We start from the raw sequence: 19,149 nt of genomic DNA on the forward strand, positions 1-19,149 counted from the left end.
AGTGTTATACAACTATTGCACAATCTGCTGCTTTATTCTACTGCTTTTGCTGCTAAAACTATATAAACCATCTACATTTGACAGTAGAAGAGCTTTTACCTTCTCTACCTGTGGGAAAGTTTTTGCAAGATGCAAAATATGTACCAGTAAGTACAGTGGTGTGAAAAAGTGTTGGCCCCCTTCCTGATTTTTTATTTTTTTGAATAATTTTACACACTTTAATGATTCAGATCATCAAACAAATAAAAAAATAACACAAGTAGACACAACATGCAGTCTTTGAATGATTTATTATTAGGGATGCACGATATGAATTTTTTTTTACCGAAAGCCGATAATTAAGTCCTTCTTGTGGCCGATACCGATACCCAATACGTTCATATTTTTATATGATAATTTTGTGCACCCAGGAGAATACAAAATCTAAGATAAACTAATGAAATGTATATTATATATCTGGGTCAAACAATCATAGCAAACATCAGTTCTGACTCTTCAAAAATGTTTTTATTTTTTGTGTAAGGCACCACAATTCTAAATAAATAAAATGCTTTGACATTTGTCAACCTGGAAAAAATTAAAAGTGCATCATGGAGTAACGTCAGATGTCCAAATGTCCATTAAAGCTTCTTATTGATCATATTATGAATGTGTGCAGCAACCAAATCGTACAAGGCGGGGAATAAAACATCAGAATCGAGATAAAAACATCAACTTTTCAGAATGCCGCAAGCCCAACGCAGGTCATGTGACATGAACCAACCAATCAGCTTCACCCGTTCCCTTAATAACATTGAAAGCACTGCCAAGGTGGAGAAACAGCTTATCATTGCTGTACAGGAATAGCCATTTTTAAATAAATTTAATAACAGAGCTACTGCAAGTGATTTTTAATGCTGAAAATCCATTTATCCTTTGCTGAAACTTCCGCATCTTTATGAAGAGCGCAGGTCATGGTTGCTTAGCAACGGCAGACGCCACTGGAGCTCAAACTACAGAGCGGTTTGGAAACAAAGAGAAAGCGGCGCGTCTAGCGTTTTCCACACGTTTTTAGGCGCGACATGTGAACGGCCCCTAAAACAGATTCACCGCGATGACGAACTCTGAAGTGAGATATATAAGATTTGTTGTGTTAAAACTTGACGGCTTTTTACCTCCTCTCAGAATCCTTGCTAAACATGTGTTGCAAATAGCAATAGCATTGTCCTCCTCTGCCACCGCGAAAAACTTCCAGACCGGCGAAGACGATGCTGACGACACAGATGATGATGTATTACACGCGACAAAGTCCGAGAGTCACTGCAGTTTACAGCTACTGTCACTTGCACTCGGAAAACAGATGAATCTCAGATAAACCAGACTGATTGATTGATTTACCAGCAAGAGTACTTTATCGGATCGGATTTCATTTATTTATCGGAGCAATAAAAATGACATAATTTTTACCCACATCGGTCGATAATTTATCTGTCTGATAAATATCGTGCATCCCTATTTATTATGAAGGGAAAACAAAATCCAAACCCAGATAGCCCTGTGTGAAAAAATGTTTGCTCCCTAAACTTAATAACTGGTTGGGCCACTCTTAGCAGCAACAACTGCAATCAAGCATTTGCGATAACTTGCAATGAGTCTGTTACAGCACTGTGCAGGTATTTTGGCCCACTCATCTTGGCAGAATTGTTGTTATTCAGCCACACTGGAGGGTTTTCGAGCATGAACTGCCTTTTTAAGGTCATGCCACAGCATCTCAATAGGATTCAGGTCAGGACTTTGACAAGGCCACTCCAAAGTCTTCATTTTGTTTTTCAACAGCCATTCAGAGGTGGATTTGCTGGTGTGTTTTGGATCATTGTCCTGCTGTTCGCTTCAGCTTGAGGTCACGAACAGATGGCCGGATATTGTCCTTCAGGATTTTTTGGTAGACAGCAGAATTCATGGTTCCATTTATCACAGCAAGTCTTCCAGGTCCAGAAGCAGCAAAACAGCCCCAGACCATCACACTACCACCACCATATTTTACTATTGGTATGATATTCTTTTTCTCAAATGCTGTGTTACTTTTCAACAGATATAATGGGACACACACTTTCCAAAATTTCAACTTTTGTCTCGTCAGTCTACAGTATTTCCACAAAAGTCTTGGGGATCATCAAGCAAAACTGAGACGAGCCTTTATGTTCTTTTTGCTCAGCAGCGGTTTTCGTCTTGCAGGCATGCAGGCCATTTTTGCCCAGTCTCATTCTTATGTCATGAACACTGACCTTAACTGAGACAAGAGAGGCCTGCAGTTCTTTAGATGTTGTTGTGGGGTCTTTTGTGACCTATTGGATGAGTCGTTGCTAAGCTCTTGGGATAATTTTGGTTGGCCTTTTGGAGCATTTGTGCGAGAAATTGTTACAAAACTTTTGTTAGCCTAACTACTGCACAGACTGCTGTGAGCTGATAGTGACATGTTCGCTGTTCTCTCCAACATTACATGACCAATTAAACTTCATCTTAGGGGTGGGTGATATCTCGATGTTTCAAATATATCAAGATATTTTTTAAACTCAATATGAATTTTGTCATATTGTATATATCGATATAATGTTTATATTTAATTTTCGCCACTTTGCTTGTTTGCCTTCTCTGTGCTGTGCTCGCCCCCGCCTCCTTGCTTTTGTTCCCCCTCCCCTCGCCTGTCGTCTCATTCAACATGGTGGCGCCCGCAACCAGCCCGGAGGCTACAGAACTCGTCGCAAAAAAAAGGACAACTGGCTCCATTATATGGAGATACTTTGGTTTTAAGGCGTCGGAAGAACAACAGACAGATATCTACTGCCGTGAATGCCGAAAGTTGGTGCCAACCAAAGCTTCTAGCTCAATATACAGGGATTTTTAAAAGAAAATTAGCAGAAGCATTTTGTTCTGAACTGCCTACCTCTGAGTTTCAATAAAAAAAGACTTTGGAATTTGGCATATTTGTTTTTGCAGTAGTTTTTGGGAGGTTATTTATCCTGTAAAGATATCGAGATATATATTGTATATCGAGATTTTTTTTGCTCCATATTGCCCAGCCCTACTTCATCTTTACATTTAACTTTAATGCAGATTTTAGATATTAGCCATCAATCACTCCGTCACTGACACTGCGCTCCGCTGAACTAGGAACCAGACTTTTTTTTTTTTTTTCTCTCAACCAACCTCTGTTCCAGATTTGTCATCGGATGCCCGTTTTCCACAAGTTAATTTGATTCTTTAGGTCTTAATGAAAAGTCTATAATATACTTTGGTTAAAAATCCTCAATAGTAGTGTAAAAAAAACACCCTTTTACCTTGTCAAAATCAGCTCTGCAAAAACTCAACTCATTTTATTGCATGGTCCTTTAAATGCAAATGAGCTCTGCCCACCCCGCCCCTCTCTGCTGTGGGATTATGAGCTGTAATGTTTACTTTAGCAGCATTTAGCAGTGTTTAGCCATGTTTATGCCAACAAGCACATTATTCAGAAAGGCCATTTGCAAAGATGCATAAAAAACCTTTATACTCACTTCTGCTGTGAGTGAAGCTGCATCACGAATGATTTGCACAAGGCATATGTAGATCGGGATCAGTGCTTTCCATTTAAAAACTAAAGTAAAGTTAATCCTCTGCATCTTCAGCGGCTCAGATGTCGGGAGTAAATGACGACTGCTATGTTCATTATTACATCCAGCAACAGAACACCTCAATCGCTCAATCTGAGACGTTCTTGTCTTCCCCTGCGACCTGAGTCACACAATGGCGATCAGAGTCGGATTTTTCTTACAGAAACTCATCGGATCGCTAAAGGGGACTTTTACTGACCACTCCGGAGCCATGTTTTTTAGGCACTTTTTATTATGGATCGCCTTTCGTTGTAGTTCTTGAAAAGGGATGTTTTAAAAACGAAATATCTCCCTTTGGAGTGGACTTTGAGATTTGTAACTTTATAGATGTGTTTTATGCCCAAACATACACACCACACACTGGCTAAAATTCACAAAGTGAAAAAGCAAAATAGGACCCCTTTAAAAGCAAGGCAGTTCTCCTTTGTTAAAATGTGAGTAGTTCATTTTTGGTGAATGTTGTATATGACAGTTTGTGTGGTCGTGTGGCACTGAATTGGTTGTTTTGGTTTATTAATGTTCAGCACTTCACTTAACGAATGAGATGCAGCTGGTTACCAGGGATACAGCATCTCCTCCTGTAGCGCTCGCTCTTCACACGTCTCTGCTGCTCACTTAAAGAAACAGCGCATCCACAGCTCTGTCATTGTTTACTCACTCATGTGACGTCTGGGACACAAACTGAGAATTTTAGAAGAATTTCCACACAGCTTTTTCCATATTACAGGTTGATTTTGACCATGTCTGTCAAGATTCAAAAGGGACCAAAAACACTGTAAAAGTGTCAAACATTTCTAAAGTCTTTTTATTTTACAGTACTAATAGTAAATCCTTTGATTTATTTCATTGTCCTAATTTCAATTTAAAAATTTATTTAAAATGTATTTAATAAAAAAATTAATAATAATTATTATTATTAGTAGTATTATAGTTTTTTTTTAATTTTACACTACAGTTTCTTTGATTTTTAAATTAAGATTTTTTAACAATTATAAATAAATAATAATAGTTATTATTATTATTAAGAATAATAGTAATATATGTCTTTATTGTTTTGTTTTATTGTTATAATGTAATTGATGATAAACTAAAATATGTTTAATAATTATATTTCATATTATTATTATTATTAGAGTGGTTGTTGTTGTTTTTTTACACTAAACACACTTGTTGATTATAGTTTAATTATAATTTAAATGATAATAAAATAATATTTTTAACAATAATGTTTTTTTATTTTACACTACAAAAATAAAATTGTTTAATTATTTATTTGTTTAATTGTTATAATTCAAATGATAGCAAAATAATATTTTAATAATAATAACAGCAATATGATGATGATAATAGTAATAATAATAATAATCATTATAATTATTATTGTTAATTCTATGAAAAATAGTAATATATTTCTTCATTGATTTAATTTCTATAATGTAACTTTTGATAAAAACATTGTTTAATAATAACATTTGTTAATGTGATTTTAAATAGAAATAATATTTTAATAACAATAATTAATATTAATATAGTTCTTTTTACTTTTACACTATAATAATACATTTATTTGACTTTTTTCATTGTAAAAATTCTAGCAATTATAAATAATACATAGCAATAATAATAATAATAATAATTATTATTATTATTATTATTATATTCGATTGTTGTTATTTTTTAGAACAATAATACGTCTTTTTTATTTGTTTGTTATATTCTAATTAATAATAAAATAAAATACTTAATAATAATATTTATTATTTTTATTATAGTTATCGTTTTTTTAGTTTACACTAAAATAGCAAAATATTCTTTTGTTGATTTATTTAATTATTATAATTTAAATGATAATACATTAAATGATAACATAATTTTATTTTACACTTTAAAAGTAATATTTCTTTATTGATTAATTTAATATTTCTTTATTGATTCATAATTAAAATGATAAAATATTTTAATAATAACCATTTCTCTGGACAATTGTAATACATTTATTTACTGATTTGTTTAATTGTTACAATGTAACTGATAATAAAATAAATATGTTTAATAATAACATTTATTATTATTTTTGTTTTATTTGACACTAAATAGTAATATTCCTTATTTTTTTCATTATAAAAATTCAAATAATAATAAAATAAAATTATTTTAATAAATAATATATATTTCACACTTAAATAATAATATTTACTTATTGATTTGATTATTGTAATTCAAATGATAACAAAATAATATTTGAATCATAAAATTATTTTTATTATTATTGCATATTTTTATTCTTGATCTTGTTGTTTATTTCACGGTAGAATAGTTTATTTATTGATTGAATTAATTGTTATAATTCATTGACAAAAATAAAAAATATTATTTATTATTATTATTATAATAATAATTAAATAGTGACTTTAATAGTGCACTGCAGTCAAACCAAAAATGATTCAGACACCAGATATATATTTTCTAAAATATTTAGTTCATTTATGTGACATATTATACCCCACAAATTCTTCATACAGTGGACTAACAGTAAAATTTAAAAAAGATTTGGAACCAAAAAATTAATTAGACACCTTGACCTGACCATGGGATTTTCTTTAATTGCTAATGCAACGTAAAGTATTGATAGTTGTATAAATATTGTCTTTTTTTTTTTATTGTAATATCTTTCTATCAAAGTTATCTGACATTTTAAGATGAATTTGTTCTGACACAGTTTAACTCTTGAGTACTATTTTCTAAACTAGTGAATATTCTGTGATAATGTGAAAATGTTGAAGGCGTCTAAATAAATTTTGGTTTGACTGCATTTTTGACTGAACTATGTATTTTTCTCTCTCTCTGTTTTGCATAAACAGACACTCAATAAATGAGAACGAGAGAGAGAGAGAGAAAGAAAGCCGTCGGAGGAGTGAGTCAGATAGAGCTGTTATTATATCCATGTGATCATCTGTGTTGATGAGGGCACAATGACACGACTCCACATTAGTCTGAAATATAGACCATGCTTTCAGAGAGTTCACGCTCTCCATTTGCATTCTCCATTAAACACTTTATGACGACTACATGCATTTCATTACTCAGTCACATCTCTCAGAGCTATATAGTATGTCATGTATGTTATAACTCTTCTTGTTTTAGAGGCTATGTTCCACGCTGGAAAAGTCTGAAGGTTATTTAGACATTATAAACTGTGAAAAATGAGACGAGTACTAGTTTTCTAGACAAATGCTAAATAAATAATTTTTCAGCAAGTTTTTATTTTGGGTGAACTGTACCTTTAAGTTGGATTCACATGGTTTGATATGGCAAAAATATCATATCACGATTTCTTTTAGAAATATCACGGTTCACAATTTTGTGTGTGTTGGTGTTGGTTTACTATTTGTGACCCTGGACCACAAAACCAGTCATAAGGTTAAATTTGACAAAACTGAGATGTATACATCATATGAAAGTTCAATAAATAAGCTTTCTATTGATATATGGTTTGTTAGGATAGGACAATATTTGGTAGAGATACATCTATTTGAAATCATAAATCTGAGGATGCAAAAAAATCAAAAAGACTGAGAAAATCACCTTTAAAGTTGTACAAATTAGGTTCTTAACAATGCATATTACAAATCAAAAATTACATTTTGATATATTTATAGTAGGAATTTTACAAAAAATCTTCATGGAACATGAACTTTACTTAGTTTCTTAATGATTTTTGGCATAAAAGAAAAATCTAAAATTTTGACCCATGCAATGTATTTTTGGCTATTGCTACAAATATACCCCAGCGACTTAAGACTGGTTTTGTGGTCCAGGGTCACATTTTACAAGTTGTCTGAGCAGGACAGCCAAACTAATTTACCTATTTTAAAACCAAAACCCCAGTTTGTCAGAACTCACTCCCCGCTGAAAGCACCGGATCGGTTTTTATTGAAAAAATCTCATGACTAAGTGCAGACGCGATGTAAATAAAAGATTCGTTGTGTAGTTTAGAGGGTTTGATTATAACGGAACTTTGTGAGATCTCTATGAACTAAGATTAGTGCCTAAAATAAAATCTATAGATATATAAAACAATGTTAGTTTAAATGTTAAACCTAGATAAGTGTGCGCTATGGAGTGGTGGAACTATGCCGTCACTTTGTAGGCCGATCGGCTGCTAGCATCGCACTGGTTCCCTTCACAAAAAGGCAATGGGATTTTTCCATAGACTTTTGGATCATCGCAAAAAATAAACTCCATTGTTCGTGAAACTTACACGTTTTGTCCATCAAGATAATCCTCACACAAAAATATAACTTGTATGAATTTTGAAGCCTAAATCAAAAAGCCAGAACTAAAAAGCTAAAGCATCAGTCGCTTTTCAAACTTATTTTTAGAAACATCTTCAGTATAAAGGATTTAATCTGTGGATGAATTTTATTCCATGTTACATTAACCTTTTCATTTTAAACTGGAATAAATTCAAAACTAGAGCCAAAATAAAACTGAAATGAAACAATAATAATAAACATTAACTAAAGCACATGTGAAAGCATGTATTTCTGTACATTTCGAAATAAGGTCCGTTAAAAGTCAATAAATCCTTGATTAATATGAATATTTTAATTCAAAACGAGTCTCCGCGTAGTATTCAATAAAAATCGAGTGCATGAAATTATTAAATAACAGCAGAGTTAACAGGTTTTTAATTATGGTAAGATTACATTTATTTTAGTGAATAAAGTGCCACGTTTCAGCTATCATTTTGTTAGAGTGGTTACACAAAATGTTATTTTTTCCATGCTTCTAGAAAATCCTCAATCTTTCTTCTTTCTAACAGCTTCATGTGGCCGTAAACATTTAATTTTAACGTGGCTTCAAGCACTATGCATCAGTAAAGTTTCACCGTGGTGGACCAGGGAACCTAATCACAGTAAACCGCACCATTTAAAAGGAGCAATACATCAACATTCTCAACAACAACATCAGGCAGTCTGCAGAGAAACTTGGCCTTGGGCACCAGTGGACATTTCAGCACAACAACGACCCAAAACACACAGCAAAAGTGGTGAAGAAATGGTTAGCAGACTAAAACATGAACGTTTTGCAGTGGCCCAGCCAGAGTCCTGACTTAAATCCAATTGAGAATCTGTGGAGGAGCTAAAGATCAGGGTGATGGCAAGGAGACCCTCCAACCTGAAAGAGTTGGAGCTCATCGCTAAAGATAAATGGGCAAAAATACCAGTGGAGACATGCAAAAAGCTGCTCAGCAATTATAGGAAGCGTTTGTTTGCTGTAATAGCCAATAAAGGCTTTTCTATTGATTATTGAGAAGGGTATGAATCATTTTGGACATGCCACTTTTTATTCAAATGTAAATAAAAGATGAGTAATATTTTTTTTCCACAATGATGCCTCTTGTACATCGTCTTATTATCTTTTGAGAGAAGTCTGTGACATTTCCGGTCAAAAGAAAAATTGCTGGTTGAATAAAAAGTAACTTTAAGTCAGAATTTGCCAGGGGTATGAATAATAATTTTGTACGTTTCTAATACAAAAATCTAAATGAATAAAGTCAGTTTCAAAATTCTTGTTTAATTTTTTTTTGACATCTTAGAGTCAAATGTTTTTACAGACAGAATCTCATTATCTCCATAATTTAGAAAAACAGGCAGAAAATTATATATGTGACCCTGGACCACAAAACCAGTTTTAAGTCGCTGGGGTATATTTGTAGCAATAGCCTGCATATATCTCAGTTTTGTAAAATTAAACCTTATGACTGGTTTTGTGGTCCAGGGTCACATATATATATATAAAATAAAATAAAAAAAATTGGGAAATAAAATGTTACTGAAGTGTAGATTTATGGCTCAGTGTAGAAGAAAAAACTAATTTGGAGAAAATGACCTTTAAAAAATATGTATTGTACTGGAAATCTGTTGACACAAATAGATAAAGTGCTATAAAATAAACACTTAACGGTGTCTTTTGGTTGATTTCTTTCCACTTAATCTAAAAAAACACTTTATGAAAAACCAAAAAGCCCAAAATTTCAAACTTGACAGGTACATAAAAAAGTGTTTTTGCCTGCAGTGTCTTCCCTTAACATCTTAATGTTGTTTGACTTGCAGGTGTTGAACCCGATGGGCTGGGATGCGTTTGGTCTTCCGGCTGAGAACGCCGCCATCGAACGAGGCCTGGACCCGGAGGACTGGACCAAAAGGTGCGGATGCTTATCCAAACACTTAGAACTAAACACACACAATGATCCACCACACAAGCTCTTAAACACTTCTAATCATCCCTCTGCCTCACTTTTCTGTCTTACAGTAATATCAAATCCATGCGGAAGCAGCTGGACAGTCTGGGGCTCTGCTTTAATTGGGATCGGGTGAGTGAGAGCCTGCATTCAACAGATGTGGGACCTGACCTGCGCATCTCTCTCTGATAACTTTGGTGGCATTGCATCATTGCATCTGTATACTTTCCTATTTCAGACTCAGACACACACTGTCTGACTTGAAGAGTTTCAGCATCAAAGGCCATTGCAGCAGACAGTGGAGCACAGCTGCGTTTATTACTTTCTTAAAATAGTTACAACAGAATAAAGATAATAAGGTCACACATTTCTGAAAACCGATGTTTTAAATCGGTTTCCCGAGGTAATGGAAAATATGAAATTGTTTTTTATTCCCTATATGCAATGTGGGAAGGGTTTCTGAACCAGAAAAAATCATACTAGTTGTTTTCAAAAAACTCTTAATATAAAATATACACCACTGTTCAAAAGGTTGGGGTTGGTACGTTTTTTTTTTTTTGGCCTTTATGTCCAGCAAGGCTGTATTTAATTAAAGAAACAGTAAAAACAGTAATATTGTGAAATATTATTACAATTTTAAAATAGTTTTTAATCAAAGCTGATTTTTCCGCATAATTATTCCTGTTTTTAGTGTCACATGATCCTACAGAAGTCATTCTAATATGATGATTTGATGCTTAACAAACATTTCTGATTATTATCAGTGTTGAAAACAGTTATGAAAATGTGAATATTTTTATATATCTGATGAATAAAAAAACAGCACTTGAAATAAACATTCTGTAACATTATAAATGTTTTTACTGTCACTTTAAATCAGTTTAATGTATCCTTGCTGAATAAAAGTATGAATTTCTTAAAAAAAAAAAAAATTACTAAGCCCAAACTTTTTAATAGCAATGCATAAAAAGAAAATTATGCAAATTTGCTAATAAATGATTAAAAGTTTAATTAGTTTAATAACGTTAATCATTTCTTTTCTTTAGACTAATTAACAGATAGACTATTGATGATTAAAATTAGGGATGCACCAAATGTTCGGCAACCGAAATTATAATGCGGACATTATTTAAACATAAATTAATTAATTACAAATTAAAAGCCACAATAAATTATACCAAACAATGACGTGACGTGATGAGAATCGTTCAGACAAAAATAATGATACCAATGATTACAACAGCTCTATTAATACATTTATTATAACATTCTCTTTTGCTCAGCAAGGCTGCATTTATTTGTACATTAAAAACACATGCCTGGTTCAAGAAGGGGGTCTTAAAAATGGCCAAAGAATATTATTTTACTATTATACTTATTAATTTTAAGTTAAATAGTGCTTTGTTGGTAGGCTATAATGTCTACTAGAATGTTGAAAATGTTCAGTGTTAAATTAATATTTTTAAATTGTTGTTTTGTAATAGATTTTTTTTCTTTGAAAAGCAAGACAAAACTGTAAAAAGCAAATATTGGCTATTTAATTTATTCAATGGTGGAAAAATTGGCAAAATACATGGGGGACTGTCATTTCAGACACTTGTATTTTAACATCCTTAATGATTAAATAGAAGTTACTCAGCATCTTTTTATTATAGACTTATTTCAGAACTGATTGAGTTAATTTTTCAGTAAATTAACACAAAAGCACTTTTTAATTAAAAAAATGTAAGTAAAAGATGGCTTACTACACTGTAAAAAATTAGATTTTAACGGTAAAAGACTGAAAATGCTACAATAAAACCGCATTAATTAGTTAACGGTACTGTAAGTTCCCCTACTATATGTGACCCTGGACCACAAAACCAGTCATAAGGTTAAATTTTACAAAACTGAGATATATACATCAGCTGAAAGCTCAATAAATAAGCTTTCCATTGATGTATGGTTTGTTAGGATAGGACAATATTTGGCTGAGATACATCTATTTGAAATCTGGAATCTGAGGGTGCAAAAAAATCTAAATACTGAGAAAATCACCTTTAAAGTTGTCCAAATTAAGTTCTTAACAATGCATATTACTAATCAAAAATTACATTTTGATATATTTATAGTAGGAATTTTACAAAAAATCTTCATGGAACATGATCTTTACTTAATTTCCTAATGATTTTTGGCATAAAAGAAAAATCAATAATTTTGACCCATACAATGTATTTTTGGCTATTGCTACAAATATACCCCAGCGACTTAAGACTGGTTTTGTGCTCCAGGGTCACATATAGTATATGGTGAAAAACTGTATTGACCATTACCTGTAATTTTACGGTAGTATAGCCTTTTTGGAAATGAAAAAGAATAACCGTAAACTAACATTCCCAGAATTTCCTGCGTCACATTTCACATTTTATGTTTTTTGTTGAAAAACATAGTAGAACTTAAAGGAGTAGTTCACTTTCAGAGCAAAAATTTACAGATAATGTACTCACCCCCTTGTCATCCAAGATGTTCATCTCTTTCTTTCTTCAGTTGTAAGGAAAGTATGTTTTTTGAGTAAAACACTTCAGGATTTCTCTCCATATAGTGGACTTCTATGGTGCCCCCGAGTTTGAACTTCCAAAATGCAGCTTCAAAGGGCTCTAAACGATCCCAGTCGAGGAAAGAAGGGTCTTATCTAACAAAACAATGGGTTATTTTCTAAAAAAAAATTACTATTTATATACTTTTTAACCTCAAATGATCGTCTTGTCTAGCTCGGCAAGACGAGCGTTTGAGATTAAAAAGTATATAAGTTGTAAATGTTTTTCTTGGCTGGGATCATTTAGAGCCCTTTCAAGCTGCATTTAAACTGCATTTATAGTTTACCTCAAAAAACATTTCTTTACGACTGAAGAAAGAAAGGCATGAACATCTTGGATGACAAGGGGGTGAGGACATTATCTGTACATTTTTGTTCTGAAAGTGAACTACTCCTTTAAAACATCTAAACCATAAACAAATCTCTCCTATCTATTAAGTGCCCAGAGTGCCTTTTAGGAGGCTTTTTTGTGAGTGCTGTGCGTGTCTTGGCCGTGTTTCTGTCATTTCTGGCAGCAGGATGGTGTGCGGCTGTAGCTGTGGTAATATCCAGCTGATGAGCGGCTCTGGGTTTGTGCCAGACGTGCCACTTGGAGTTCAGTTTTGCCTAATTGGATCAGAGAGTGTCTTCTTCATGCTCTCAGAGTTCGTTAAGTGCTACAAACTCAGGGTCTGGCTGTCTAATGCCTTTTAAGACTGCCTTCAGTTTAGTCACATTAGCACAGAGACCAGACTGATGGAGAGGCAAAATGGTGTGTGGTACTTTCTGGAAACGTGTTTCATTGCCAGTTTTGTAGTGTTTTGTGACACTACCAGTAATGATTATTTTAAATGCTACCAAAAAAAAAAAAAAAATCCAAAATGTGTTTTTTTAGTTGAGGGTCATATTGGACACACCTGGTTTTTATGGCTTATATAGTATGATATGGTGAGCTCAAACTCAAAAACACACCTCAGTTTCATTCAGAGGCCCAAACTGAGCAAGAATATGCAGTTTGATGCAGCTGCTGATGCTTATATGAACAAAAAGATGACATCTGTGTAATGTAAATCAGTAAGAGCTTAATAACTGTACAGCAGACTACTTATATAAAATGAAAGAAATTAGTCACCTCTCAATATCTGCCAATAATAGTCGGGTGAGATTTAAATGCTTGGATTTTTATTGTTAAAACAATACCATGATTATTGAGAGATGAACAAAGAAATGCTCCTCAAAAGCCTGATGATCAGATTCGAGGCTCACATTTGAACTTGGTTTTTCTAAAAAAGTAAACCTACAGCTGCTTCAGTCCAGTAAGTGTTCATTTTGAAAGTTACTAAACAACAAAAGTGATTTCACTAAAAGAAGGCATACAGTATGAAGCAAACGCTGAAGGTGGACGTTTCTACAATCATACTAAAATACGTTTTTCTTACTCAGGCTTTCTGCAGGTCTTTAAAAAGTCATAATTTGCCCTTGCATAACTTAAGCTCTTAAAACGTTCTTAAATCAGAGCACAAAGTGTGTATCAAATATGATAAAGTACAGTTCATAAGCTTAAAGTTTCTAAATATTCTAAATAAAGAAATACATATATTTGACCGTTTAGATCCAAAAAAGATTTTATGATTTTATGCTTCAGTCAGGTATAGTATGTCCTAATGTTTGACTTTTGACGTGAATTTTGTTTTTTTTACTTTCCCTGACATTATTCACTAGCCTTACTCTAATTTTCACTTACCCTAAAACTAAATAAACTTTACTTTTAGAAATACAGTTTGTGTCAGAAGTATTTACTTTATACGTTATGCTTATTGTTCAGAACTGTATGTTGTCCCTGATAGTTTTTTCTATGCCTTCCACTCATGTTTCACAGTGAAAGTTGCCTTCTTTATTCTGAATGTGGTCTAATGTCTTTTCAGGAGGTCACTACATGTCTGCCTGATTATTATAAGTGGACTCAGTATCTGTACATCAAGCTGTTTGAGTCTGGACTGGCCTATCAGAAAGAGGTATTTATCACTCTGTTTTTTCATCTAAAGATAAGAAAGATAAGTAACTTCAAAAGATGATCTGAATTATTTATAATAATAATAATAAATGAATTTATGTTTAGAAAAATATGTTGAATTTAAATTATAAAACTGTTCAACAGTTGGGAGGCATTACATTGATCAAAAGTTACAGTAAATACATTTATAATGTTACAAATTATTTCTATTTCAAATAAATGCTGTTCTTTAGACCTACTGTTTTCAACACTGATAATAATCAGAAATGTCAGCATATTAGAATGATTTCTAAAGAAGCATGTGATACTAAAACTGGATTAATGATGCTGAAAATTCAGCTTTCAAATAAAAGTGAACATAAGCACAGAAAAAAAATCCTAGTGCATTTGCAGATTCTACCTGCTTCTATCTCACAAAAGTTAGCACACCCCTCACATTTCAGCAACCAATTTATTATATCTTCTCAAGGGACAATACTATAGAAATGAAACTTGGATATATTTTAGAGTAGTCAATGTGAAGCTTGTATAGCAGTATAGATGTACTGTCCTCTAAAAATAACTCAACATACAGCCATTATTGTCAAAATAGCTGGCAACAAAAGTGAGTACTCCTTAAGTGATAACAGCAGTATGTTGTTTAACCTTGCAAAGCCACATGTCCTATTTATCATGTTTATGTTTTTGTCTGCTTGACAGGACCATACAAAGTTGTGTATCTTGTATTAAAGCAGTTAAAATTAGGGGCTTTGAGTACAATTCTCTCATACTGACCACTGGATGTTCAACATGGCATCTCATGACAAAGAACTCTCTGAGGATTTGAGAATTAGAATTGTTGCTCTCCACAAAGATGGCCAAGGCTATTAGAGGTTCAGTAACACCCTGAAACCCAGTTACACTACAGTGGTCAGGGTCATACAGAGGTTTTCCGAGTTGGGTTCCATTCGGAAACAGGCCTTGCAAGGGTCGATCAACAAAGTTGAGGACTTGTTCTGTGCCTCAGATGCAGAACCTGGCTTCAAAAAACAGATGCATGAGTGCTGCCAGCATTGCTTTAAAGGTTGCAGAAGTAGAAGGTCAGCTTGTCAGTGCTCAGACCATAAGCTGCGTACTGCAACAAGTCGGTTTGCATAGGCGTCATCCCAGAAGGAAGCCTCATCTGAAGCTGGCTCACAAGAAAGCCCGCAAACAGTTTGCTGAAGACAACCTGTACAAGAGCATGAATTGCTGAAACCATGTCCTGTGGTCTGATGACACTATAAGACAGCACCATGTGTCTAACCTCAAGCAGCTCTGTGAGGAGTAGAAGAGGATCCCAGCAACAACCTGTGCAGCTCTGGTCATTTCCATCTCCAGGATGATTAAGGCAGTGCCAGATCAAGAGAACAATGGTGCTAACACAATATATTGACACTTTGGACAAGTTCACTTAGGGTGTACTCTGCTCTTGACAATAATGGCTGTATGTTGAGTAATTTTCAGAGGACAGTAAATGTATACTGCTATACAAGCTGCGCATTGACTGCTCTAAAATATATCCAAGTTTCATTTCTGTAGTATTGTCCCTTGAGAAGATTTAGTAAATGGTTGCTGAAATGAGAGGGGTGCACTCACTTTTGTGAGATACTGTATATCTAACATAGTGACATTTAGACATTTGTTTTCAAATACATTTTCAGGCGGTGGTGAACTGGGACCCAGTGGATCAGACGGTTCTGGCAGATGAGCAGGTGGATGAAAGCGGTCGCTCGTGGAGGTCTGGAGCTCCTGTGGAACAGAAACTCCTTAAGCAGTGGTTCATCAAAACCACCAACTATGCCAAGGTACGACAGCCTGAAGCAGCCTGATCTCTCAACATACATGGCTTTTACAAAGCTGTGACAGGTTCCAGAGTCATTGTCTTTATTATTATCAATCAATCAATCAATCAATCAATCAATCAATCAATCAATCAATCACCTTAATTTATACAGCGCTTTTAACAAAACAGGTTGTGACAAAGCAACTTTACAGATTTAAATAGGACAGTAGTGTTAATAGTGCAAAAGTTCCATGTTGCAGCAAAGTCAGATTTTGCAAAGGACTGCAAAGGATGATCCGTCTCCAGGGCTCATATAGTTGATGTGGTCTCTACTGACATTCAGGGCTGTAGAGGTTGTCTCTAGGTGTTGATCCACCATCTGATCTGGATACAGACTGGATCCGGCAGCTACGGTGACCTCTGAATAAGAACGAAACAGACTAATATTAGCGTAGATGCCATTCTTCTTACGATGCAACAAGTACATTGGGAGTTATGGGAAGTGTTCCTGGTTCCGGTTGACCTAATTAATCTAGATTTAAACTGACAGAGTGTGTCTCCCGAACAGTGTTACTGTAGGTAGATTGTTCCAGAGTTTAGGCGCTAAATAAGAAAATGATCTGCCGGCCGCAGTTGATTTTGATATTCTAGCTATTATCAAATTGCCAGAGTTTAGAGAACGCAGTGGATGTGAGGGACTATACAGTGCCTTGCGAAATTATTCATACCCCTTCATGTTTTTCACATTTTGTTATGTTGCTGTCTTTTTTTCCCACATCAATCTACACTCCCTTCTCCATAATGGCAAAGCAAAAAATAGGTTTTTAACATTTGTGCAAATTTATTAAAAATAAAAAACTGAAAAGATCCCGTTGCATAAGTATTCATAGAGTCCTAGTTGTTCCAGTCGTCTTCCATTATGGATAATGCTTCTGTGAACCTTCAATGCAGCAGATTTTTTTCTGAACTCTTCCCTAGATCACTGCCTTAACCCAAGTCTGTCACTGAGCTCTACAGGCAGTTATCTTGACCTCAGGACTTGGTTTTTGCTCTGATATGCATTTTCAGCTGTTAGACCTTTTCTGAGAGGTGTGTGCCTTTCTAAATCAGACTCATTCAAATGAATTTGCCACAGTTTAACTCCACTCGAAGTGCAGTAACACCTAGAAGCAATATGAATGCTCCTGAGTTCAATTTCGAGTGTCCCAGAAAAGGGTATGAATACTTATGCAACGGGATCTTTTCAGTTTTTTATTTTTAATAAATTTGCACAAATGTTAATAACCTATTTTTTGCTTTGCCATTATGGAGTAGGGAGTGTAGATTGATGTGGGAAAAACAGTAATTTAAAGTAGTTTAACATAAGGCAGCAACATAACAAAATGTGAAAAAAATTAAGGGGTATGAATAATTTCGCAAGGCACTGTAATGTGATAAGAGCTCACTCAAGTACTGAGGAGCTGAACCATTGAGGGCTTTATAAGTAATTAGCAAGATTTTAAAATCCATGCAATGTTTAATAGGGAGCCAGTGCAGTGCTGACAGAACCGGGCTAATATGGTCATACTTTCTGGTTCTAGTAAGAACTCTAGCTGCTGCATTTTGGACCAGTTGGAGTTTGTTTATTAAGCGTGCAGAACAACCACCCAATAAAGCATTACAATAATCTATCCTTGAGTTCATGAACGCATGAATTTACGGTTCTGCATTTGACACCGAGAGCATAGGTCGTAATTTCAATACATTTTTAAGAGGAAAAAATGTGGTTTTGCAAATGCCAGAAATGTGGCTTTCGAACGAAAGATTGCTATCGAATAGCACACTTAGGTTTCTAACTGAGGATGAAGAATTGATAAAGCAGCCGTCGAGTATTAGACAGTGTTTTAGGTTATTACATGCAGAGGTTTTAGGTCCAATAATTAACAAATATTAAAACATATTATAATATAATTAAATATATTAAATAATAATAATATTAAAAAAATATTAAACATTCAGGAAATTTCTATATAAATAAGTCTTGTAGGATTTATTTCTAAACAGTTTTCACTTAGAAATTGCTAGTAAATTTGACAAATAATTACAAAGAAATGACAGGAGACTGAAAAAAAAACTGAAATAGTATTTTAATAATCTTGGTTTTAGTTGCTTTAAAAGAATGTTTCACACTGTAATGAAATCAAAATTGTATGCATTTTCCAAAAATGTGACCCTATATATATATATATATATTTGTACTGTAGCAGTAGTCAAAAATGTATTGTACGGGTTAAAATTATCGATTTTTCTTTTATGCCAAAAATCATGAGGATATTAAGTAAAAGTAAAGTTCAATAAAGATATATTGTAAATTTCCTACTGTAAATATATCATAACTTAATTTTTAATTAGTAATATGCATAGCTAAGAACTTCATTTGGACAACTTTAAAGGTGATATTCTCAATATTTAGATTTTTTGCACCCTCAGATTCCAGATTTTCAAATAGTTGTAGCTCGATCTAACAAACCATACATCAATGGAAAGCTTATTTATTATTTATAAATATGTCTAAATTTGGACAGATATTGTTCTTATGTAAATTTGAAGAATGATCTGCAAATCAAGTTGGTTTTCAAGCTGGTTTTGAGTTAGTTCTTTTCAGTCAAACAGTTAATAAAGTAGTCAGAATTATTTAGTAGCAAATTCTGAATTTAAATTACTTTATTGATTTATTTGTAATTAATTAATTTATTTTTAAATCTGTTTGCAGTGTTTACAAATAGATAGTCTATAGAAAAATTTTATTAGGAAAAATAATTAGGGGGGTAACAATGCACACTGAGCCAATTGATATCTCTTCAAATAAATAAACATGTCAAAAAAAAAAAAAAAATCCAAAAATTAGAAAGAGCACAGACA

General features: G+C 33.5%; 1 protein-coding gene across 1 annotated transcript in view; it reads left to right on the forward strand.

The window, feature by feature from the left end:
* The window catches only part of lars2 (leucyl-tRNA synthetase 2, mitochondrial), a 133,582-nt gene that overhangs the window by 17,707 nt on the left and 96,726 nt on the right, over positions 1-19,149 (forward strand). The window contains exons 4-7 of the mRNA XM_073846627.1: positions 9,749-9,840; positions 9,948-10,008; positions 14,356-14,445; positions 16,127-16,270. Coding sequence (XP_073702728.1) covers positions 9,749-9,840; positions 9,948-10,008; positions 14,356-14,445; positions 16,127-16,270 — 387 coding nt within the window. The remainder of the gene's footprint in view (positions 1-9,748; positions 9,841-9,947; positions 10,009-14,355; positions 14,446-16,126; positions 16,271-19,149) is intronic.

The sequence above is a fragment of the Garra rufa genome, chromosome 9, assembly GCF_049309525.1.
Source record: "Garra rufa chromosome 9, GarRuf1.0, whole genome shotgun sequence".
NCBI classification, from domain to species: Eukaryota; Metazoa; Chordata; class Actinopteri; order Cypriniformes; family Cyprinidae; genus Garra; species Garra rufa.